The sequence below is a fragment of the Siniperca chuatsi genome, linkage group LG18, assembly GCF_020085105.1.
Source record: "Siniperca chuatsi isolate FFG_IHB_CAS linkage group LG18, ASM2008510v1, whole genome shotgun sequence".
Classification (NCBI taxonomy): Eukaryota; Metazoa; Chordata; class Actinopteri; order Centrarchiformes; family Sinipercidae; genus Siniperca; species Siniperca chuatsi.
Window position 1 is genome coordinate 269,042 of NC_058059.1, and position 25,539 is coordinate 294,580.

At 42.7% G+C, this 25,539-nt stretch overlaps 2 protein-coding genes and 1 long non-coding RNA gene across 9 annotated transcripts in view; 1 reads left to right on the forward strand and 2 right to left on the reverse strand.

The window, feature by feature from the left end:
- The window catches only part of pisd (phosphatidylserine decarboxylase), a 26,403-nt gene extending 11,535 nt beyond the window's left edge, over positions 1–14,868 (forward strand). For 3 of the 4 annotated variants that reach the window (XM_044173436.1, XM_044173437.1, XM_044173439.1), the window contains 6 exons: positions 9,262–9,396; positions 11,016–11,117; positions 11,521–11,644; positions 13,158–13,301; positions 13,382–13,542; positions 13,878–14,868. In XM_044173436.1, the coding sequence (XP_044029371.1) occupies positions 9,262–9,396; positions 11,016–11,117; positions 11,521–11,644; positions 13,158–13,301; positions 13,382–13,542; positions 13,878–14,147 (936 nt within the window). In that variant the 3' untranslated portion in view covers positions 14,148–14,868. Of the gene's footprint in view, positions 1–2,166; positions 2,225–9,261; positions 9,397–11,015; positions 11,118–11,520; positions 11,645–13,157; positions 13,302–13,381; positions 13,543–13,877 lie in introns of all 4 variants that reach the window. The other variant, XM_044173438.1, reaches the window with a different exon arrangement.
- A 460-nt stretch (positions 14,869–15,328) lies between these two features.
- Positions 15,329–18,936, reverse strand: rnf224 (ring finger protein 224). Of its 4 annotated transcripts, none has more exons than XM_044173444.1 (4): positions 18,593–18,936; positions 17,398–17,884; positions 16,278–16,526; positions 15,329–15,786 (listed from the first exon to the last, which is right to left on the reverse strand). In XM_044173444.1, exons 3-4 carry the CDS (start codon positions 16,518–16,520, stop codon positions 15,451–15,453), a joined length of 579 nt encoding a protein of 192 aa, XP_044029379.1. In that variant the 5' UTR covers positions 16,521–16,526; positions 17,398–17,884; positions 18,593–18,936; the 3' UTR covers positions 15,329–15,450. The 4 variants fall into 4 exon arrangements, with proteins under 4 accessions (XP_044029379.1, XP_044029378.1, XP_044029377.1 ...); XM_044173443.1 differs by having other exon boundaries at positions 18,378–18,936; XM_044173442.1 differs by having other exon boundaries at positions 17,398–17,887; positions 18,378–18,936.
- A 1,705-nt stretch (positions 18,937–20,641) lies between these two features.
- LOC122865393 lies at positions 20,642–25,539 on the reverse strand. Its single transcript, XR_006375469.1, has 2 exons — positions 25,262–25,539; positions 20,642–22,318 (listed from the first exon to the last, which is right to left on the reverse strand). It is a non-coding gene; the product is annotated as an uncharacterized LOC122865393 (long non-coding RNA).

Here is a 25,539-nt window from a genome sequence, read left to right on the forward strand (position 1 = left end):
GACAGTCAAGACTGACCCAAGACAACCTTGACATGCTGGTGTTCCTGTCAAAGAACCTTGCGATCGCAAAAAAAGCTAAAGTAGCCCAACTAAAACAAAACTTTGGACATTTCATGCATGCCTAAACTTCCCTGGTTTTGTACAGCATTTCATTTAAGTCATTTTAGTTTTTGTTCATAGTGATGTTCTTGTTTTATTGTATTTATCCTTTATTTATACAGGGGTAACCCACTGAGACCACTGTACTGTTTACAAGTGAAGCAACATTAGAGAAAAAAAATAAATAATACTAAAAGCAATAATAATGACATAAAGAATTTGTAGCATGTGTTGGTATGTTTTCAGTGACTTTTTCTGTACCAGCACTGTGTGAAGGTTGTTAATAAAAAAAAAGATCCTATAAAGATCCTATCCTATGCCTGGGACTTTTTTTTCTTTTTGCCGTGGTATCGAAAGAGGTATCGAGTAACGTTTCTTTTTTTTTTTGTACTAGTATTGCATCGAAGTTTAAAATTCTGGTATTGTGACAACCTTAAACATCTATATACACATCTTTATGCACATCTATAAACATCTGTATACACATCTTATATACATCTATATATACATCTATAGTTCCCGTTCTACTTTTGGAGACTCTAGGAATCACAAGTAACCCTGCATCCTGGGAGCGCAGTGTTCTAGTCAGATAATAAGGTATTATGAGATCTTTAAGATACGATGGTGCCTGACCATTAAGAGCTTTGTAGGTGAGGAGAAGGATTTTAAACTCTGTTCTGGATTTTACAGGGAGCCAGTGCAGAGAAGCTAATATTGGAGAGATATGATCTCTTTTCCTGGTTCTTGTTAGTACACGTGCCGCAGCATTCTGGATCAACTGGAGAGTCTTATGGGACTTATTCAGGCAGCCGGTTAATAAGGAATTGCAGTAGTCCAGCCTGGAAGTAACAAATGCATGCTCTAGTACAGGATGTGCCTGATTTTTGCAATGTTACGTAGGTGAAAGAAGGCAGTCCTTGAAGTTTGTTTCATGTGGGAGTTAAAGGATAAATCCTGATCAAAGATAACTCCGAGGTTCCTTACGGTGCTGCTGGAGGCCAGGACAATGCCATCTAGAGTAACTTTATCTTTAGATAATGTGTCTCGGAGGTGTTTGGGGCCAAGTACAATAACTTCAGTTTTGTCAGAGTTTAACATCAGAAAATTGCAGGTCATCCAGGTCCTTATGTCCTTAAGGCATGCTGAAGTTTAGCTACCTGGTTAGTTTCATCTGTCTTGATTGATAGAAATAATTGGGTATCATCTGCATAGCAATGGAAGTTTATGGAGTGTTTCCTAATAATATTGACTAAATTCAGTTCAATTTTATTTATATAGCGCCAATTCATAACAGAAGTTATCTCATTGCACTTTTCTTATAGAGCAGGTCTAGACTGTGCTCTTTATAAGGAAGCATATAGAAGGTGAAGAGAATCGGTCCAAGCAGTCAACCTTGTGGAACTCCGTGACTCACCTTTAACATGTACAAACTGAGAATGAGCTGATAGATAGGACTTAAACCAGCTTAGTGTGGTTTCTTTAATGCCAATTACATGTTTTGTCTGTATGTCCACAGGTTTTCATCACTCTGTAAATATGTGTATGAACTTATAGAGGACAGAGTCATTCTGAGCCATTAAACAAGTTAATATTTAGTCACTGCTGTTATTCTTTGTTGGACATCTATTTGGGGCGCAAGTTTTGCTCTTAAGTTTTGAAACTAGTTAGTGGATGTAAACAGGAAGTAAATGTTGCCATGGAGTCAGTGAGTTAGCTGTGAGCTACAAGTTGAGCCCCATTTTTTTTAGCCTATATTTGTTTACATTTAGTTAAATTGTCTCCAGGGACCATCTTGCAATGGGATCAGATGAACTGTGCCAATGGCCCCTTTGCTACTTCCTACCTCCGTATTTCCGGCGGAGACAGACAGACATATAAACACCTGGCAAAGTACTGAAAATCGCCTCTGTGGTAGTTCCCACTACTGTAGGTGTCTCCAGGACCACATTTTGCCATGATGACACACACACCCACAAGGTTAAAACAATACCGGCCATGCTGTCGTGGCTGGTAAACATGATGATTCTCAGGCAAGTTCTGAAGCGTCTTTTTTCTCTGGTTTCTAAGTGGATTTATGGACGTTTATTCTGGATGGACATCAGAGATAATGATATTCTCTGGAAGTGTAAGTCACACTGAATGATTCAATATGTGTTTCATGTCTGTGAGTTCAGATCTGACTGAGTTTGACTTTGAGAAGGAGAGCAATTTTTGGTGCAATCTATCTCTAATTGTTTTAAAGTATCTTAATATCCTCCCGCTAGTTCAGAGTTCTCATATATATTTTATACATATGAGTACATGTGAATACATATTCATCTTTTCTGTAAAAAGAAAATATAAACATGTGAAGGTGATGTGTTCAAGCTAAAACAAGGTGTTCAGTTGCTCTTTAAAAAGAAAAAATTCTAATAGATATTTATACTTTATTCAAGAAGTATTTTATAAAATTATGTAGTATTTTAATAACTGAATGTTCAAAAGAAGAAGTTATTAAAGATTTTATATGAAATGTTTTACAAGAAAATGTAAAGTTAATCTTAAAGTTTATAAATGTAACATTCAATTGACTGAATTTAAATTAATTACACACATTAGCTATACATTGCATGTAAAAATATTTTATTTTATTAATGTAAGTGTTAAAATTAAGCTTTTGTTTGCCATAAAGACACTTAATGAATGGGTATGAAATATTACAAATTACTATGAAAATTGCTTTGTTTTCTAAAATGTTTTTCAAAGGATCAGATATTTTGTGTTAGTGCGTTAGCATCACTGTTAGCATTCCAAATGTAGCTTAGCTGTTTTAGCGACAGTTTATTGCATTAGCGTCCACCCCCACCTCCTCCTCCCTCCTTTTATTCCTCCTTGTTTTTACCTCCATTCTGTCTGTTTTCTCTCTTTACTTTCTGTCACTTTGTCATCCTCCAGGTACTTCCTTCTGTGCAGTTCTGTGTTGGCGCCGTTAGCAGGATATATTATGACAAGTTTTATGACAACATTCATGTTTGATAATTATTAATCATCCACATTTATTTAACTCTCAATTTCGCACAATCAAAAAGGCAGAGCTCACTTCTATTGCCAATGCAAAAATACCCTAAACAGATGTATATGAAGAATGACAAAAATAAAAATAACAAACTAAACCAAAAACCAAAAAACCAAAGTTAGCAGTAAATTAACAAAGGATCTAGCAACATGCACAGCCCTAGAATATAATAAAACTTCATTTGTATGCGCTGTAAAAGAAGGTGAGCATTTGAAAAATCTACACTTGTGTATAATATTTTTCAGGTTGTTATACAGAAATTGTGCATTCTTGTCTTTTAAAATAAATCAAAATTTAGAGAAATATCTGGAACAAGCAGGTGGCGAGAGCCAAGTCTTTCCAAAATTTTGCAAACATGCATACATTAAAAAAATAATAGTTCAAAAGATTCAATATTATTTTTACATAACACACATAAATTACAATTAAAATTGAAGGTGTTTATGCAGTGTCGTATAATGCACAGTTTAAGGACTCAATTGCAGAAGACGAGGAAGGAGGGATTCAAGGGCCCGGGGGTTGGCCATGTGCGGAGAGCAACTCATGAGGTCCGCGTCGAAGACCAAACACATCTGGAGGCTGGCGGCGAAGGCGAAACCCCTCTGGAGGCCAGCGGCGAAGGCGGAATCTCTCCAGAGTGGAGAACACTTCCTTCAACTCCCCCACGAGAGAGTCAACTACTGCTGGGTCCACGACTGGTCGTTCTGTCGTATAATGCGCAGTTTAAGACAACAAGACACAGGTGCAATCAATCAAGGCGGGGCCAACAATCAAAACTGGAGGGAAACCAAACAAAGACAGGAAGTAAAACTACAAGACACACAAGGGGAGGAGAATACTACAAAATAAAACAGGAAACAAGACAAAACCTCAAACTATGACATGCAGGAATTCATTACAGGGTTATATCTCATTTCGAATGTTGAAATGTTCTTATTTGGCGTTGGGTGATAAGGAAAACAATACAATACCTTTCCTTAGTAGTACTGCCGGATACAATTTTTTAGTCACTGCACCTCTAATGATTTGATTATTACGTTTTTTGTCAGTGAATTTGAAGGCATCTATTGTTAGAGGTGGTCGTATAGCTGCAACCCTTCTTGAGTGAGCTAAAGAGCCTTTCACAAGATGAATTACAGCAGTAGCAACTGCCCTTATAACAAATGAGCAGCTCAAATCATATTACTGAACAAAACTGTCATATTCTAAAAAAAGAGCCAACATTGTCCACCAGTCCAGATGGCCTTTAGTTTCCACTCATCATTGTACAAAGATTTACAATTCTTAATAATATACCAAATTGGAGTAGAATGTGGAATGAAATAATGTTTATAAATAATTTTCCAATATTGCAGAACTTGTTGATTTAAAAAGAAGAGTTTGACTGATAACTTAGATAATTGAAAATCACATTTTGATTAAAATAAATCAGTGCCTCCAAGCTTTTTAAAAATCCTTTTAGAAATATGAAACTAAAAACTTGGTTCATTCAGTATGACATTTTTTAACCATTTAAGTTTCAGTACTGCATTCATTGATTCAAAGTCAGTTGCATTCACCCTCTTCAATAGACTTAAAAATATCCCATTTCTTATGTAATGGTTTTTGTTTTTCCAAATAAAATTTACAAATTTACAGATTTTTAGGAACTGCCAATAAAGAAGCAGGATCATTTAGACAAGAAAGTCCTTCAGTTTTTGATCTACAATATTTAAATTAGGTAAAACAAGTCTTTACTGATTGTTATTGTATTTTACCTCTTGTAATTGGAACATTGCACACCGATGAAAAGGGGGAATTGTATATGGCCTTTAGTTCACATTTCTGTAAATTCAAATTTAAACCAGAAGCATTAGAAGATATTCCTGTTAATTTCAGAATCTTGGGTAGTTGTTGAGCATTTTTAATAAAAAGGGTGGTATCATCTGCTAATTGACTTATTATCAACTCCTTGTCCAAAAACATTAGATGTTCAAATTCCTTGGTATTTTTGATCCAAATAGATAACATTTCAACAAATGTGAGAAACAACAAGGCAGAACAAGGACATCCCTGATGTTTTCCCTGTTGAACTGAGAATCTCTTTGTAGTTCCATGTGGAAGTGACACAGAACTAATGATGTCATCATAAAATAATTAACTATATTTCTAACCCTTTGTCCGAAACCAAAACACTGCAAAATAAATGACTGTGGCTTAGTGGTAGAGCGGGTCGTCCACCAATCGGAAGGTCGGCGGTTTGATCCCGTGCCTTTGGTGTGTGAGTGATCAGTTACTTTGATGAGCAGTTCTGCCATCACTGTCTGTATGAATGTGTGTGAATGGGGTGAGTTGAAGCGCTTTGAGTAGTCAGAAAGACTAGAAAGGCGCTTTATAAGTACAGTCCATGACTGTTCAACCATATAAAATGCTTTATAGAATTTTATTTATAATTTTATAGAAATCTAAAAACAAAATGAAACTATCCTCCTCAACCAAATCTTCATAGTCTTAGAGAACCAAAACCAATGTTATATTATTATGTATTGATCTTCCTGGTAGAAATCACGACTATCACGAGAATCACGACGAGTTTCTGCAATAATATCAGAAATTTCATTTTTAAAACTAGTAAATATTTTATAATCACCATTTAAGAGGGTAATAGGCCCGAGGTTATCAATGTGTCTTATCTTGCTCTGGTTTGGGAAGAAAAATAATTAAACTTTGTCTCTTAGTAGAAAGTAAACGGTTCATTTCTATACATTCTTTAAGTGCCGAATATAATGGATTTCTTCCCAAAGAAATGGTAAAAGTCAGCTGTTAAACAATCCTGCCCAGGGACCTAAACAGCTGTCCAGTTATTCTATAGTCAAATCAGCATCACATACAAATTTAAAGTTTAAAGTCAAAAAAGGTTGTGAATTTTTCTGAATATATGATGAAGAGTATAAATTTGAGTAAAAGTCAAACACTTTTTGAAGTGACACATTCCTCACCATCTACAATTAGAGGTAATCACATTTCTTTCTTGTCTGCACTTTAGAAATATACTATACTATATACTGAATATAGAAAAAGTTTCTTCCCCTTTTTCAAGCCACTTACATGTTGATGTAATATATGCTTAAGTATAAATATAATATAAATATGATCTAAGTCAGCTTGTAGCTGCATAAGCCTGTTTCCCTTCTTCAGATAAATCATTAACACAAGAATAAATATCTTGTATAATTTTACACTCAGCTTCCTTACAAACTTTACCAACTGATTGCCCGAATTTTATAAAGAACTTTAAATTTGAAGAATTGCCATTTAGCACCAGCACTGCCTAAGCTGGGATCATTCATTATTTCAGTTAATAAAGCATAAAACTCTCTCTATATACTCCTTGTGCTTGAAAAGGTGGGAACTGAATTTCCAATAATCCTGTTTGTAATAGTATTTTTTCAGGTTCTAAGACCAATTGAATAAGACCGATCACAGATGACTTCTTCGTCGTCCTCCAAAATCCATAAACTGGATAATAACTTGTTGATTCTTTGACTTTTTCTTACCAGCCCTAGTCCACAATATTATTACTTTCTTTGGTCCAATCAGGAGCCCACTTTTTCCTTGATGTTCTCGTTTTCTGCTTCCTTGATGCCCTTTAAGCATAAATTCGACCGTCTCTTATACCTGTTCAGTTCCTGTGCTTTTTCTTTGAGCGTAGAAATTTCTTTCGACAGGGAGGTCGATTCCTTCTCCATAGTCGAGATCCTCAAAGTCCTTCACTTCTGGATATTAAAATGAACTGAAACCAACTGACGTATTGAGAGTTACGGCTCCTTTAGCACGGGTTGGTAAAATATCAGTGATGTGTACGAACATAAGTTTTATTGTGCTGGCTGGAAAACAACTGGAATGGTCCTTTTTAAAAAGGATTTTATGAAAACTGCAGCCAGTCAAGTTTTTCCTGACAACAGACAAACTTTGGATTAGTCTGACGGCAGCCAATCAGGTTGCAGATGGGGAGGGAAATAACGACTTTGTCCTCCGCCTTTTTTATCTTGTTTTGCTTTCAGTGATTTTTACTTATTTCTCTTTTTATTTTTCCTGCTCTCGTTTTCCTCTAATTTATCAATCTTTTTGTTTTTGGTTTAATTTTTTGGGTCAATTTTCTCAGTTTTTCCATCAGTTTAGATTTTTATCTCTCCGTTCCTTCGCCTCCCTCCTCCTTCTTTCTCCTGCCTCAATTTTCTGATTTATATCTCCTCCTTCCGTCATCCCTCTATCCCCCCCTCACCTCCCGCACTCGTGAAATCTCATTATCACAGTCCGAATCCAGGTGCCTCGTTTGGCTCTCCGTCACCATCTGAGCGTGCTCAGTGGTGGCGTGTGTCGCTCCGTGCCGTCGGCCAATCACCTTCCTCTGCTACGTACTGTCCATCACTGCTCTGCGGCCGCTGGCCAATCGGGTAAGAGCGGCTGCCGACTGGCTTCTGATTGGACGAAAGGAAACGGGCAGGGAGGGGAACGACCATACGTCGTCATTTTGTCTTCTTTTTTCCTCCCTTTTCTTCATTTGATCTTTCATCTCTTTTCTTCACCTCTCGTCTCCTCCCTCCTCCCTCTTTCTCCTGTTTTACGCTTTTACCTTCACCTCCTCTTTAAAGCATTTATAATCAATATTTCTCTGTTAATAGTAGATCAAATGTCTCTGTATAATAGTGAGTACCTTGAAGATGGCGCCGCGGATGGCTGCCTCGGTGTGATGCCGCATTGTTTTGTTTGGAAATTCAGTTTTCTGCCGTGATACCCGGAGCTCTTTCACCGCAGATGAGCTCATGAACATCAGGGGAACCACTTCAGCGCCCACGCTCTCACCTTCGTCCATACAGTGAAACGCCGGAGGAGAGGGAAGCATGCCGGTGCGCTCGTGCGTCTCCGCCGGCTCGGACTTCGCACACCGTTACTGGGAATATTTCTTGCCAACATGCGCTCACTGTGCAACAAACGGGATGAACCTCAGCTTTTAGAGCAGCTGATGCTGACATTAAGAGGCAAACGTCTATAACCTTTATTCCAGTCACGGGTAAAAGCCCAAACCTCTCCTTTAGTGTTTGCCTCATAATGATAGCATTAACTGCCAGACTAACATTAGGAAGCTAGTGTTAGCGGGCTAGCGTGGCAGCTAACAATGAAAATAAACAAACGATTTTAAATAAAGACTGAACTTGCCCGGCATTTGTACTGCTGTCCTTCACAAGACCGTCAATAAAATCCGTCTTGAGGTTTCTTTGCGTTGCGCGACAATTTCTCATCTCCACCGAGTTTTCTGCTCCTTTTCCCACCGTCACTGAGCAGTGCGGCGACATGACAGAAGCAACACCTGATTGGTCCTCTTGTGTGCATTCGAAGTGCTGATTGGCTCACAAGTAGAACCTTATAGAACCAAGTTCACTTTGGAGATAGAACCTTTTTGTTTGCTAAATAAAAAGTCCAAAAATACATACAACTTAAAAACACACCTTATATAATGTTAATAAGTCGTCACAGAATAAGAATATGTGAATAACTCAATTTGGACACAAATGTCAGATAGAACCTTATAATTCCAAGGTGACGAAATGTTAGCTTAGCCCCAGTAGCAAGAGCTAGACCGGGTGGACTTTACCATTAGGCAAGGCAAGCAACTGCCAGGTGCCCTATAGATTTATTATGATGTTTAGATATGAAACATATAAGATAATGCTGCGTTCATGTGCCCTCGGGAAACTGTGGTACTCACAGTATTAATGACGGTATTCAGTAAAACCAGTTTACCAGCACATCTCTAATCTTCACCTCCTCACATTCTCCTCCTTTTCTGATTTACTTCATTTTCTCTCCTGTCTTCTTCTTCTCGTTATCCTTTTCTACTTTGACTTTATCTTTTACTTCCTGTTTCATCCTGCTTCCTCCATCTCTCTCCTCCTTTTCTCCTCATATTTCTTCTCCTCTCAGACCTTCTCTCTTTCACCGCCTCCTTCATTTTCTGCAAAAGTTGAATTTGAACAGAATGAACAGAAAAATAAAATATTCCAGTAAAATTCTTCTTCTACTGAAAGCCAGATAATAAACATGTAGTTTCCTGTTTGGTGCTGCAGGTGGCGTTGTACCGCTCCTTCCCGACTCGCCTCCTCTCTCGGGCCTGGGGTCGTCTGAACGGGGTGGAGCTCCCCACCTGGCTCCGAAAACCTGTCTACTCCCTCTACATCTGGACCTTCGGGGTCAACATGCAGGTCAGGACAAACTTTTATTTTTTACTTTCTATTTTTAAACTTTTTTTAAATTTATATTTTTAATTTAAATTGAACACAAAACATGTAGCACAAAGACCGTGTGTGTTGATGTTATTTCTTGCCTACCGTTCATTCACATCCCCCTCTATTACCTCTCCTCGCTAAGCTAACGTAAGCTAACGTAAGCTAGCAGCTCAAGCAGCTCCGAACCTCCGTCTGTCTGTCAGTGAAGGTTGACACTGAAGTCACTTTCACTGCTTTCGATTTCTGTCAGTAAAACAGACGCTTCGGGTCGCGAGAGTGAACCACGAGGCGTTCACAGCCGGAACCGACGTTAAAACATCAATTACATGTGTAGCTACGGCTCCGGGTGATCATCAGATGTTATTTTTAAACACTAAAACATCTGAAAACAGCTGAAACGCGAGTCGTTACCGGCAGGAACAGACGTTATATCGAGAAACAGCTATGAATTCAACATTTCACATTAATGTGAAGCATAAATACGAAAGCCCAGTAAGACCAGCCTTTCTCCTAAAAAGGCTGAATATATGAACAAAGCCAAAACGTGTCAGTATGGCCCACCTGTACTGGTCCTGATCCACATGGCCCACCTGTACTGGTCCTGATCCACATGGCCCACCTGTACTGGTACTGATCCACATGGTCCACCTGTACTGGTCCTGATCCACATGGTCCACCTGCACTGATCCACATGGCCCACCTGCACTGATCCACATGGCCCACCTGCACTGGTCCTGATCCACATGGCCCACCTGCACTAATCCACATGGCCCACCTGCACTGATCCACATGGCCCACCTGCACTGGTCCTGATCCACATGGCCCACCTGTACTGATCCACATGGCCCACCTGCACTAATCCACATGGCCCACCTGCACTGATCCACATGGCCCACCTGCACTGGTCCTGATCCACATGGCCCACCTGTACTGATCCACATGGTCCACCTGTACTGATCCACATGGCCCACCTGCACTGATCCACATGGCCCACCTGTATTGATCCACATGGCCCACCTGCACTGATCCACATGGCCCACCTGTACTGATCCACATGGCCCACCTGCACTGATCCACATGGCCCACCTGCACTGATCCACATGGCCCACCTGTACTGGTCCACATGGTCCACCTGTACTGATCCACATGGCCCACCTGTACTGGTCCACATGGCCCACCTGTACTGGTACTGATCCACATGGCCCACCTGCACTGATCCTGATCCACATGGCCCACCTGTACTGGTCCACATGGCCCACCTGCACTGATCCTGATCCACATGGCCCACCTGTACTGGTCCACATGGCCCACCTGCACTGATCCACATGGCCCACCTGCACTGATCCTGATCCACATGGCCCACCTGTACTGATCCACATGGCCCACCTGCACTGATCCTGATCCACATGGCCCACCTGTACTGGTCCACACCTCCTTCACCAACACAACTGGTTTTGTTATTTTTTATATTTTTGTTTCTTTGTGTTGTTTATTGTTGTCAATTTATTCCATTTTTAAATATTATGTTATTACTTTTTTGGGATTAGTTTTTTTGACGATCATGCTTGTTTCCGTCTCTCTGTGTCGTCCAATAGGAGGCAGCGGTGGAGGATTTACATCACTACAGGAATCTGGGTGAATTCTTCCGTCGACGTCTCAAACCTGCAGTCCGACCGCTCTGCGCCTCCTCCTGTCTGGTAACTCTTTGAAATTTTGCCATTTAGTTTGGTAAAGGGTGCGTAACGACTTGTTTAGGACTCAAAAGATTGTAAGTTGGACCTGCTGGTGTGGACTTGATTCGGGACTTCATAGCTAAGACTTGAGAGTTGTAAAACTTTGTCCTGTGCCTCTATCACTTCCTGTCAGTTTGTTTTTATAGTTTTCAGTTTTCTCTCCATCAGAAACTTTGAATATTTCATCTCCCTTTTTTTAAAAGTGAATTTACTGCAAAGAAAATGTTAATAGAAATGTTAATGATTAAATAAATAATGAGATTTCTGATGTAGGTCAGTCAGAGACAAACTGTAGTTTTATTATCAGAAGTTATTAAATGGTAGATTTTATTGTTCCAGGTTTGAATTTTGTCTCTTCTGTCTGCAGATCTCTCCAGCTGATGGGAGGATCCTCCACTTCGGTCGGGTAAAGAACTCGGAGGTGGAGCAGGTGAAGGGGGTCACCTACAGTCTGGAGAACTTCCTGGGTCCACAGAAGAGGCAGAGCAACAGTAAGACCACGGCCACTCCGCCCCCACCCATGTGACATAACAAATCGATTATAAATCTGTTCAAGCACCCCGAACAGAACAAAAGCATGAAGCTTATTTATAATAAATAATAATGTATCAATCAGTCAATCATTTATTAATGACCACACGACCGAGGTCGGTGTAATTTGCTTTCGGTACAGCACAGCAGGTAGGCTCAATTCAACAGTGTCAGTAACATCAAACCAATATCAACAATTCAATTCAGTTTTATTTATGTAGCACCAGTTCATAACAGACGTTAGCTCATCTTTTCCTACAGAGCAGCTCCAGACCGAACTCTTCATAATATTATTTACAGAGACCCAACAAATCCCACCATGAGCGAGCACTTGGCCACAGCGGCAAGGAAAAACTTCCTTTAAGCGTCAGAAACCTCGAGCAGAACCAGACTCAGGGGGGTCGGCCATCGGGGGGGGGGACGACACAATGACTACACAACAGACAACATTCACATGACTGATACAGGAGTTTTAAGTGCAGCTACGTCTGTCAGGGTTAGTGAGCAGCGTTCAGAGTCCTTATTGCAGTGGGAAAATACTGTTTTTAAAACGGGATGATTTGCTGGGCAGGGACCTTTAGTGCCTCCTAGAGGGCATCAGCTGCGAGAGGTGGTGAGCAGGGTGAGAGGGGTCAGAGGTTATTATTTTGGTCTTGTGATTACCATTACGTTATTGCTATTTTAATATTCTAGGTGGTATTTGCATTGTGCTTCACTCCCCCTTTCTCTCTCTCTCTCTGAGGGCAGGACGTGATGAATTTCTTCTCTAATAGTTAAAATGTTATTATTAAAGAAACTCATGAGGTCGTTGCTACTGAGAGCTATAGGAATACACGGTTCAATAGAGCTGCGACTCTGTCTGCCTGGCTACAAATCATGAATGTTTTTTTTAATAAATATCAAACTCACCTCATCAACAGTTTGGTACGGCAGCACGGACCCTTTAGATCACTGGCACCCTCCCTCCCGTCAGCTGAATCACAAGACCAAAATAATAACCTCTGACCCCTCTCACCCTGCTCACCACCTCTCGCAGCTGATGCCCCCGATGGCCGCCCCCCCTGAGTCTGGTTCTGCTCGAGGTTTCTGACGCTTAAAGGAAGTTTTTCCTTGCCGCTGTGGCCAAGTTCTTGCTCATGGTGGGATTTGTTGGGTCTCTGTAAATAATATTATGAAGAGTTCGGTCTGGAGCTGCTCTGTAGGAAAAGATGAGCTAACGTCTGTTATGAACTGCCGCTACATAAATAAAATTGAATTGCAAATTTACTGAACTAACAGTGACTGTTTAAAACTTTAAAACGGCACTAAATTTAGTGAAGGGCGGATAATGACCTGTTCGGAACTCAAGACACAAACTTTGGGACTTGGACGTGACCTGGGACTTACATGCCTTGATTTGGGACTATAAGTCTGGAGAACTTGGGGTCCACAACCTGTTGAAGATTGATTCCGTCCTCATGTCTCTTTCTTTAGAGTCCTCGTCGTCCTTCAGGGACCTCCTCTTGTCGTCTCCTGATCACGATCTATTCCACGTCGTGGTCTACCTGGCTCCAGGTGACTATCACTGTTTCCATTCACCCACAGACTGGAGGGTGGAGCTTCGACGTCACTTCCCAGGTGAGAGTCTGTTCATCTGGTCACCTGTCTGATTTCTGCTCTCTACCTGCTCTTCATTTCTCTCTCTCTCTCCTCGTTAGGCTCGTTAATGTCGGTTAACCCGGGCGTGGCTCGTTTGGTCAAAGAGCTCTTCTGCCTTAACGAGCGTGTGGCGCTCACCGGCCAATGGCAGCACGGCTTCTTCTCGTTAACGGCGGTCGGAGCCACAAACGTCGGCTCCATCAGGGTTTACTTCGACCAGGTGAGGAGTTTTAGTTTTTACTATTTCTACTTTAATAGAACTTTGTACCTCTGTTGTTTACTTTAAGGCTTTTTGATCCTTTTTTATTCTTGTAGGTTTTTATAGCTGAATTATTTTCTATATTTTAAATGTCATAAACATTTTTGTTAGTTTATTAGTTAGCAGCAGCAGTGTCTCTCTTTTGTTTTTCACCATCTTTTGTATTGTAATTGGATGCGTTGTTAGCAGTCAGCGGTATGTTGTTCTATTTTATCAGTCTGTTAATCAGAGTAATTAATAACAAATATTTCCTAAATATATAATAAGTTTGTATTGTTTTTGTGTTTCGTCCTCAGGAGCTTCAGACCAACGCTCCTCGCTACAGTAAAGGCTCCTTTCACGACCGCAGATATGTTGCCATCGGCGACCAGGTGTTGAAGGCGGCAGGTGACGGGGACCTAGTCTCAGTTGACGGAGGGGGCGTGGCCTTACAGAAGGGGGCGGCAGTGGGGGAGTTTAACCTCGGCTCCACCATCGTTCTACTGTTCGAAGCTCCGAAAGACTTCAGCTTCAACCTGCAGCCGGGACAGCGAATCAGAGTGGGAGAGGGGCTCGGCAGCCTTTGATTGGCCGAGCTGCAGACTCAGGGGGAGGGGCCTGATGACGAGGAACTGCTGGGGACTGATGAAAGTTAGACTGATTTTAAGAATTTAAGGCATTGTGGGAAATTTTCTCTGTAACAAAGAAGCTGTGGAGGACCTAAAGATGTTTTAAGACAAGGACTCAAACTCCCAGAATGCCTTGTGCCTCATGAAGTGGAAAATGCCAAACCTCTCTCTCTATATATCTTTTTTTCTCAATTTCGCTTGCCCAGAAACTGAACCAACAAACTAAAGTATTCCTTTAAAATCACCAAAAACAAAAAACAAAGCATTCAGATTATATTTAACAAACTAATATTATATTTTTCATTAACATAAAAATAATGAAGTCAAACATTATGGTAAAGTTCAGATTCAAATTTACACAAAGTGAAATAAAAAGTTCCACCGTCCACTGAAACTGTTTGAATGTTTGAAGCTTAATTGTTAAAACGTTATTTCTGTTTTGAACCAGTCAGAGACAAATCTGAAGCAGCCGATTGGTGGAAACCCAACAGGATGTCTGTGATTGGTCAAAAAGAAACAATGATGTTAATAATAATTAGTTCCTCCTTTTTTGTTGTTGTTAAATTGTGACCAAGCAAAAGAAAAGGTGACGTGTCTCATTAACACCTGAATGCTAACAGGTTTATCAGCTTCTCTACTTTTGTAAAATATATAATTATAAATAAATATTTCTTTCTCAGTAGCTTTGTCTTTATTCCACTCATAATACAATTAATAATATTATTAGATATTAGTACAGTTGCTCATGTACATATGTACACATTTTGATTAATACTCTGAAAGGGGCTATTGTTTGCATAATGAGTACTTTCACGTCTGATACTTCACATTTCTCTGATACTCTTCTTTTACCATCTTTTAAGTATTATATATCATACTGTATTTTTACAGTGTGGTATTACTGAATGATCAGAGTCCTTCTTCCACCACTGATATTATCTATAATATCAATATATACCACAATATATAATATTACAATTAATACAATATTAAACAATAATTGACATATTTTATATATTTTCTTCGTCTCATTGTTTTTCAGTTTAGTTTTTGATTGTTTTCAATTTGAATAGATTATTAAAGAATATCTAATTTACGTTCTTGCTTCTAAATTTGATTAAATTATTAAACTCAGGACTTCAATAACACATTACATGTTTATTATATTTGTATATCGTAAAGTTTGTACATCGTCAGTCAGATCAGAATAATTTTACCAACCCGAAGGGAGAACTAAAGTCAGGACACCCATTGGTCGGTCCTAGCCCCGCCCCGGGCAGCAGAACCAGCAGCACAGCCAATAGGACGGCAGTGGGCAACAGTTGCCGTAGCGATGGAAGCGCGGCTCAGCCAGACCTCCGTGTGACCAACCGTCATCGGTTACCTCCTTCCCCAGCCACAGTTTCCCGTCCTGGGCCGCATCTGCAGCCGGAGCCCCCTCCCTGCGGCCGGAGCTCCGGGAGGACAGGGAGCAGGAGGAGGTGCAGGTCTGCTGGGCCTTCACTCCCAGGAAGGAGGCCAAGTCCAGGTCCAGACCTGTCGCTCCTCCTCTGGGCCGAGGCGTGTTCTGTCGACACTGAGGACACGGGATCCACACCTGGAGGGAAGGGAAGTGGAGGAGAGAGGGGAGGAGACAAACGTACAGGTTTTTTATTTTGGCCTTCAAAGCAGCTGACTCATTAACTTATACTATTTAAAATTAAATTTCAACTGCTTACATCACGTCCACTTTGTCTGACACTTCAACTGCTTTCAGATCCTACACTTCAACTGCTTTCATCACTTACACTTGTATTTTGACTGCCACTTCAACTGTTTCTAACTTTCTGACATGTCAACTGACACTTCAACTGCTTTCAGATCTAAACACTTCAACTGACACTTCAACTACTTTAAGATCTTACATGTCAACTGGAATTTCAACTGATTTCATCACTTACACTTTCTTGACTGCCACTTCAACGGTTTCTAATGTTTCAACACTTACATTTGCTTCAGTGTTTTCTATCATTTAATGGGAATCACAACATGTTAGTCTGATGACTATTACAGCAGAACAACTCAGGTGTTGATGATGTCATCAGTCACCTGTTCGTTGATGACGGTGTCCAGTCTCTTCAGACACGCCTGGCAGAAGGCGTGGCCACAGTGGAGTCGCCGCGGCAACCGCGTCGCCAGGTCGTAGCTGCCGAAGCACACGATGCAGACCAGGTCCTGCCTCCTCAGTGACATCATCGTCTCCACGGCAACAGAGGAGGGGGCAGGGGGGAGGGGCTGACAGGTCACTTCCTCCTCCTCCTCCTCTTCTTCTTTTTGTCTGTCGTCCGACATCTTGTTCTGATAAATATTAATATAACGTAACAAAATGTAACATTTGAAATGTTTATTTTTTGTTTAGCTGTAACGAGCCTCGTTTCCCAGTTCGTTACACGTTAGAACGGTTGTTTGCGTTTCCACTGTGAAAAGTTGTGGATGGCGAGCTGAGCTGATACTACAAGGCGGAGTTAAAACACTGCAGACCACTGATTGGTCAGAGAGGATGGTTGAGTTACAGAGAGCGCGAGCAGCAGAAAGGGGCGGAGCAGCGGGAAAGGTCAGCAGTCAGCTGTCGGTCTGGCTGAAAATGTACAGCGTCGGTTAATAAACGCTGCAGCTTCTCAAGACCAAGTCTCGTCTGTTGTTTCCCAACTGCTGGAAAAGTCCCGAAGCCCCTCAGTAACGAGTTAGCTACGAGTTAGCTCCGAGTTAGCTCCGAGTTAGCTCCGAGTTAGCTACGAGTTAGCTCCGAGTTAGCTACGAGTTAGCTCCGAGTTAGCTACGAGTTAGCTTCGAGTTAGCTACGAGTTAGCTCCGAGTTAGCTACGAGTTAGCTTCGAGTTAGCTACGAGTTAGCTCCGAGTTAGCTACGAGTTAGCTCCGAGTTAGCTACGAGTTAGCTACGAGTTAGCTCCAAGTTAGCTCCGAGTTAGCTCCGAGTTTCTGTTTCTAACGTGTTAAATACAGAAGATGAGACGTGTTTGCGTGTTAAAGTCGTTTAAAGGAAACTGCTGAGGAATCAGTCACTCTGTCTCTACTTCCTGTTTTTGTTGATAGAAATCGTCCAATCAGATGGTCAGACTCGGTTCCTGTCAGACAGCAGGAGGCCACGCCTCTTCATTCACAGAAAAACAGATTTTTACCTGCTGCACTCTGATTGGACAGAACTTACCTGGATATTCTTCTTCCTGTATCTTCACATCACATCTTCCTCCTTTTTATTCCTTCTCTTCTTCTTCTTCTTGTTTATTGTTGTTTACACTTCTCCTTCCTCCTCTCTTCTTCTTTCTTTTTGTCCTCCAGTTTTTCTTCCTCTGACTTTTATTCCAGTTTTCTCTCTCCGCTCATCCTCTTTTCTTTTGTTGTGTTCACTTTGTCTCGTTCTCTCTGTCTTCCGCTCTTCGTCTTTCACTCCGTCATTTCCTCCAGTTCTTCTTTTATTCCGGTTGAGTTTTGTTGTCTTCTTCTTTTGTTGTTTATTCTTCCTCTTGTTTTTCTTTCTTCTTCTTTGTTGGTTTTCTCCTCTCAGTTGTTTGTCTTTTCTTTTTGTTTTTCCTCACCTCTTCATTTCCTCTCCTTTTCTTTCATCTCTTCTTCTCCATCTTGTCGTTCTGTCGCTCCTCTTCGTTCCCTCTTCTTGTTCGTTCTCGTCGTTCTTTCTGCTTCAGACGGCGAGAAAGAGAGAGAGTCACTTCATCAATAATTCAGCCTCGCTCGGCCGACAGCAGACGGACTGAATATCTCTTTATCATTAAACAGTTATTATTTATACTGTACATAAACACGTTATTACATAAACCAGCATGAATCATTTTCACTCATCATATTTAATGTGTCTTTCTAAACTTTAAAATATTAAATATTTTCATACGAATCCAGTCAGACACAAAATATAAAAGAAACAAAACTCAAATATACAAAAACTAAATGTACAAACGTTCAAACACACAAAAATACAACAAAAACATCATCTAAAATAACAAAAACAATGGTTTAAACACCAAATTATGAACATTAATATCTGTTTAAAAAAGTGGCAGAACGTAAATCAATAACCTATCAATAACTGGAAATAATACATTTAATACACAGTATAACTTATAATAAAATGATATTTTTTAAAGTTTATTGATAAATAATCTGAGCTGTAACCTGATCAGCCAATAGAAAGTGGAGCTGCTCTCAGGTTTCCATTGGCCGCTGGTGTCAGCCTATCAGGTTACAGCTCAGTGTGGACTGCCTGAGGTCGCCTAGCAACAGAGACAGAATCGCATTTGTTAGGAGTCGATCTTTTTAACAAAGATAGAAAAGAATAAAACACATCGTGTTCAGATGTTGTTAAAGCAGAGTCACGAGGAGAAGATCACCAGATCCGGTTCACCGGATCCAGGTCACGTTCAGTTCAGCGTGTTTCCCACGTTGTTCGTAGTTTAGGAACAGAGATCGTGTGTTGCAGCTCGGGCGGCAGCAGGAAGTGAAGAGGACGCTCAGAGTCAGAAACACTTTATTGATCCTGAGGGGAAACTCTCTGTTCCAGCAGCTCGCCGTCAGTCAGTCACACAGGAACAGAAGCGCTGAACAAAACATATAACACGCCATAACACAGGTCCGACAGATGAGGTACCAGGTGGGTATAAAGTATAAAATATCTGAACATCCACACCTGGACAGGCCGGCGAGCACAGTGAGGATCAGGTTTTTTGACTTCTCCAGTGCTTTCAACACCATCCGGCCTGCCCTGCTGGGGGAGAAGCTGGCAGCAATGCAGGTGGATGCCCCCCTTGTGTCCTGGATTGTAGACTACCTGTCTGGCAGACCACAGCACGTGCACCTGCAGCGCTGTGTGTCGGACAGTGTTGTCAGCAACACTGGGGCCCCTCAGGGGACTGTCCTCTCTCCCTTCCTCTTCACCATCTACACCACAGACTTCAGCTACCACACAGAGTCCTGCCACCTTCAGAAGTTTTCTGATGACTCTGCTGTGGTGGGATGTATCAGCGGTGGTGATGAGATGGAGTACAGGGCTGTGGTGGGGAACTTTGTCTCATGGTGCGAGCAGAACCATCTGCAGCTCAATGCGACAAAGTCAAAGGAGCTGGTTGTGGATCTACGAAGGGCCAAGGCACCAGTGACCCCGGTTTCCATCCAGGGGGTCAGTGTGGAGAATGTAGAGGACTACAAGTACCTGGGAGTACACATGGACAATAAACTGGACTGGACCAAGAACACTCAAGCTGTTTACAGGAAGGACCAGAGCCGCCTCTGTTTCCTGAGGAGGCTGAGGTCCTTCAACATCTGCCGGACGATGCTGAAGATGTTTTATGAGTCTGTGGCGGCCGGTGCTGTCCTGTATGCTGTTGCATGCTGGGGCAGCAGGCTGAGGGTAGCGGACACCAACAGGCTCAACAAACTGATCCGTAAGGCCGGTGACATTGTGGGGGTGGAGCTGGACTCTCTGGCGGTGGTGTCAGAGAGGAGGATGCTGGCCAAACTACACGCCATCTTGGACAGCGTCTCCCACCCGCTCCATGACGTGCCGGTCAAACAAAGGAGCGCCTTCAGCGGAAGACTCATCCCCCCACAATGCACCACAGAGCGCCACAGGAAGTCATTCCTGCCTGTGGCCATCAGACTCTTTAACTCCTCCCTCTAAGTGTCAGTCTGTATGACCCGAAGTCACTAAACTGGACACTGATCATTAACATCTCTGCAATACTTGACATATTGTGAACACAACAATGACGCCATGAAGTGCACACTGTAAGAAGTAAACCATCAACTAAAAGGCAGCGTAAAGTATATTTTCCTGTATTTAGTTAAAATAAGTTCTGCATGTTGAGTGATGTCACAGTATGTCGCCATGTTCAGGCAGCAGTCTGTGAGCATCAGCTGTCACGGTCCGCCATGTTTGTTGGGACGCAGGTGAGGGAACGCGGATGCAGTGAAGAGAGTTGGGACGCAGCCTTGGTTCAGTTCCACATGTCTTCTGTAATCTCGACACCCGGTTCCCTCCCCGGGTCTGTCCCGGCGCCCGAGGACCGGCAGCAGGATGAGGGACGCCGATGGGCGAGTCGGAGACGTTAAAATCGGTTTGTGATGTTTTTTAAATATAATCTCTCAGAAGGAGCCCGTCCTCAGGGAGGGAGACCAGAGACCAGAGACCAGAGACCAGAGACCGTGGACCCGGATCGTCCTTCGGTCTTTGAGGTTTCAGAAGAAGCAGATTAGAAAGAAGAATCTTTGAGGATGAAGCAAACGAGGAAGAAGCTTCATTTTCAGAGTAAAAAAAACGTAATTTGATTTATTTAGTTAATATTCTTCTAAAGAGACAGAAATCTCAGAACTCGTAAATAATATAAATAATATAATATAAATAATATAAACTGCGGCTGCAGTTCAACATGTAAACACTTTAATTCATGTGTTTGAAAAGACTTTATTTCATCAGAAACTCAAAGAACTCATCCACCAAACTTCAATTTTACAGCAAATTAACAGTTTGATTTTAATATTTTCTGATTTGATTCCACAGATTATTTTGTGTCATTTTATCACGATATTTATACTTTAAAAACTCCTTCACACTAAAATGTTCAAAGTCATCGTCATGAAAAAATATAAATACTTTACGGAAACTTTCCAACACTTCCTGAAAACCCAGACGAACTCGTGAGGAAAATGTGGATAAAATATAAAATATGTCTAAAATACTAAACCAGTTGTTCGTTAGCAGAATGTGTTCGTATGATCATTGTATTCCTGCTTAGAGGAATAATATCACTTCATATTAAAAATACTCTAAAAGCTAAAATCCAGTTGTTCAAATGATTTTCATCACTTTATAAACTTTTTACAGTTTGTAGAAACTTTTCATTTTACAGGCATTTCGTCATTTTCTGATCTTAAGAAACAAAAACAAAGTTTCCTTATTAGATGTTTATAATCTATTATTAATGCTCTTTAAGCTGATTAATTGTAAAAATGTGAAAAACAAACGTTAAGAGCAGATTTTCCAATAATAAATCAATAATAATTGATTTTATGTTACAAACCTGTAAAATAAAATGTGATGTCACAAACTGCATCAAAGCAACTCGTCATCTGGTGTCGTCGTCATGGCAACCGCAGAGAACTTTCACTTCCGCAGCGGCCATTTTGTGTCTAATCATCTGAGCAGTTTTATTGATTTATGTCTCAAATCACGACAGAAGTTTTCCTATTCCTATTCATCGTAACGTGAAACATCAGAAAACCCAACAAATAAATAATAATAATAATCTGTCAGTTAAATAAAAACATATATAAATATATTTTATTCAACAATCTTTTTATTGATCCCACGTCCACATTTTAAATCCCAGTTTAACAGTTTATTGTCGTTATTATTATTTATTTTAAATCTCGTCTCATGGTTCTCTTGCCTGGCCGTGTCCAGTCAGTGGGAATTTCTAAGTAAGTGGACCTTGAGTTTAGAGTTGTTGTTCAAAATTAATTAAAATTCAATTTGTAGTTTTTAAATTTTGAGCTGGTTAGACACACAAAATGGCCGCCACTGAGGAAACATCCATGACCTTTCCTTCTTCTGTAGTTTTTAATATTTCTCTGTTCTTTCTTCTTCTTCTTCACTTCCTGCGTTGCTTCCTTGTTTCCCCGGTGAAAGGAAGGAAACATCAACTTAAAAAAACAGGAAATAAATAAATCAGAGCCAATCACAATCCTCCTGCCACTGTGACATCACTTCCTGCTCCTGCAGCGGTAGCAGCAGACGCGGCACCTCCCCCCCTCCTCCTCCTCCCCCCCGCCGGCTTCCTTCACCATATATGGCGGTGGGGGGGCGGAGCTCGACACGCCATACGGGTTCCCATCGGTACTGCTCATAGCCACCGGATTGGCTATCACCGTGCCGACGTCATCCGAGGGGCGGAGCTTCGCCCGGGGGATGGTCACCTCACCGTAGGGGTTGTCAAGGGAGACCTTGATGTTTGAAGACATGGCGCAGCGTCACAGGATCGAAGAGCTAATCAATCAATCAATCAATCAATCGATCAGACAGCAGTCCAATCAGAAGACAGGAGGCCGTCAGGGCGAGAGAGCTATGTGGAGAAAAGAGAGAGAGAGAATGATTAACTGTGGGAGGAGGAGGAGGAGTGAGGAGAGGAGGGGGGGAGGAGAGGAGGAGGAGGAGTGAGGAGAGGAGGGGGAAGGAGAGGAGGAGGAGGAGGAGGAGGAGGGAGGGGGAGGAGGAGGGAGGAGGAGGAGGAGGAGGAGGAGGAGGAGGAGGAGAGGAGGGAAGGGAGAGGAGGAGGAGGAGGAGGGGGAGGAAAGGAGGAGGCAGGAGGAGGGAGGAGGAGTGAGGAAAGGGAAGGAAGGGAGGAGGAGGGAGGAAAGGAGGAGCAGTGAGGAAAGGAGGAGGGGGGAGAGGAAAGGAAAGGAGGAGGAGGAGGAGGAGGAGGAGGAGGAGGAGGAGGAGGAGGAGGGAGGGAGGGGAGGAAAGGAAAGGAGGAGGTGGGAGGTAAGGAAAGAAGGAAAGGAGAGGAGGAGGTAGTAAAGGAGAGAGGAAAGGAGGAGGGAGGGAGGAGAGGAGGAGGTGGGAGGTAAGGAAAGAAGGAAAGGAAAGGAGGAGGTAGTAAAGGAGAGAGGAAAGGAAAGGAGGAGAGAGGAAAGGAAAGGAGGAGGGAGGAAAGGAAAGGAGGAGGGAGGTAAGGGAAGGAGGAAAGGAAAGGAGGAGGTAGTAAAGGAGAGGAGCAGGGAAGACAGAAAAGGAGGAGGGCGGTAAGGAAAGGAGGAGGTAGTAAAGGAGAGAGGAAAGGAAAGGAGGAGGGAGGTAAGGGAAGGAGGAAAGGAAAGGAGGAGGGTGGTAAGGAAAGGAGGAGGGAGTAAAGGAGAGAGGAAAGGAGGAGGGAGGTAAGAAAAGGAGGAGGGAGGTAAGGAAAGAAGGTAAGGAAAGGAGGAGGTAGTAAAGGAGAGAGGAAAGGAGGAGGGAGGTAAGGAAATGAGGAGAGAAGAAAGGGAAGGAGGAAAGGAAAGGCGGAGGGTGGTAAGGAAAGGAGGAGGTAGTAAAGGAGAGAGGAAAGGGAAGGAGGAAAGGAAAGGAGGAGGGAGGAAAGGAAAGGAGGAGGGAGGAAAGGAGGGAGGAAAGGAAAGGAGGAGGGAGGAAAGGAAAGGAGGAGGTATTAAAGGAGAGAGGAAAGGAAAGGAGGAGAGAGGAAAGGGAAGGAGGAAAGGAAAGGAGGAGGGAGGTAAGGAAAGGAGGAGGTAGTAAAGGAAAGGAGGAGGGAGGAAAGGAAAGGAAAGGAGGAGGGAGGTAAGGAAAGGAGGAGAGAGGAAAGGGAAGGAGGAAAGGAAAGGAGGAGGTAGTAAGGAAAGGAGGAGGGAGGTAAGGAAAGGAGGAAGTAGTAAAGGAGAGAGGAAAGGAAAAAGGAGGGAGGTAAGGGAAGGAGGAAAGGAGGGGAGGGAGGTGGTAAGGAAAGGAGGAGGTAGTAAAGGAGAGAGGAAAGGAGGAGGGAGGTAAGGAAAGGAGGAGGGAGGAAAGGAAAGGAGCAGTTAGTAAAGGAGAGAGGTAAGGAAAGGAGGAGAGAGGAAAGGAAAGGAGGAGGGTGGTAAGGAAAGGAGAAGGTAGTAAAGGAGAGAGGAAAGGAGGAGGGAGGTAAGAAAAGGAGGAGGGAGGAACGGAAAGGAGGAGGTAGTAAAGGAGAGAGGAAAGGAAAGGAGGAGGGAGGTAACGGAAGGAGGAAAGGAAAGGAGGAGGGTGGTAAGGAAAGGAGGAGGTAGTAAAGGAGAGAGGAAAGGAGGAGAGAGGAATGGAAAGGAGGAGGGTGGTAAGGAAAGGAGAAGGTAGTAAAGGAGAGAGGAAAGGAGGAGGGTGGTAAGGAAAGGAGGAGGTAGTAAAGGAAAGGAGGAGAGAGGAAAGGAAAGGAGGAGGGTGGTAAGGAAAGGAGAAGGTAGTAAAGGAGAGAGGAAAGGAGGAGGGTGGTAAGGAAAGGAGGAGGTAGTAAAGGAAAGGAGGAGAGAGGAAAGGAAAGGAGGAGGTAGTAAAGGAGAGAGGAAAGGAGGAGAGAGGAAAGGAAAGGAGGAGGGTGGTAAGGAAAGGAGAAGGTAGTAAAGGAGAGAGGAAAGGAGGAGGGTGGTAAGGAAAGGAGGAGGTAGTAAAGGAAAGGAGGAGAGAGGAAAGGAAAGGAGGAGGGTGGTAAGGAAAGGAGAAGGTAGTAAAGGAGAGAGGAAAGGAGGAGGGAGAAAAGGAAAGGAGGAGGGTGGTAAGGAAAGGAGGAGGTAGTAAAGGAGAGAGGAAAGGAGGAGGGAGGTAAGAAAAGGAGGATGCATGTCGGTGCTGCTGTTCTCTACAGACACGTCTGTTAGCCTGAATGTCAGCACGTCTGTTAGCCAGTCTGTTAGCCCGTCTGTTAGCCTGTCTGTTAGCCCGTCTGTTAGCCCGTCTGTTAGCCTGTATGTGTTCACATGCAGTCAGACTGTCCCATCAGAGCAGCCGAACCAGCAGTCAGCAGCTCCTGTCTGCAGTGGACCCGTGGACGGACAGACAGCTGTCTCTGGATCACTGTGAGACTGAAGGAAACTTAGAAACAGCAGGATTCTCAGGCAGCTTCTGCAGCCGCTTTCTTCTCTGGTGTCTCAGCTGGTTTATGAGGTTTATTCTGGACGGACGTCAGAGACGATGATCTCCTCTGGAAGTGTGAGTCGCTCTGAACGACTCGATGTGAGTTTCATGTCTGAGAGTTCAGACCTGACGGAGTTAGGACCCTGAGGAGGAGCAGGTTTCTGACTCAGATCCACCTCCTGCAGTATCGCTGCCTCCCCTCAGCTCTCCGGCGCCCCCCTGAGGAGGCTGCAGTCTGTGTCCTGCAGAGCGTCTGTCAGACCACAGTATCTCTCTACTTCACCAGGAGCTAAACTACTGAGGAGCTCCGAGAACATTTGCTCCCCCACCTCCTCCTGTCGCGTTCATGCCGACCGAATGAGGCTTTTCAGTTATCAGGTAACTTTAAAGTGTAAAACACAGAACACTGTTTCACCTGACTCACCTGTTCGGAGCTCCGCAGGTTCTTCTTCTTCTTCTTCTTCTTCCTGAAGGAAAACACAAACTTCTTCTGCCGTTTTTCTGTTTCTTCTTCTTCTTCTTCTTCTTCTTCTTCTTCTTCTTCTTCTTCTTCTTCTTCTCTGCTGCTGGAAACTGTTCCGTCACAAACTGAAGGAAACAATGAAAATCTGTTTCTCTGCGTCTCTCTCTCCTTTCACTGTGAGCGCAGCTCCACCGCCCCACCCAAACCTGTTCTACCTGCCGGCACTCCCCTCCCACCTC

Coding starts and splice junctions, on each gene's coding strand:
- rnf224 (XM_044173444.1), bottom strand. CDS start 16,520: ATGTCGGACGACAGACAAAAAGAAGAAGAGGAGGAGGAGGAGGAAGTG. Junction 15,787..16,277: donor ACACCGTCATCAACGAACAG/GTGACTGATGAC, acceptor CCTTCCCTCCAG/GTGTGGATCCCGTGTCCTCA.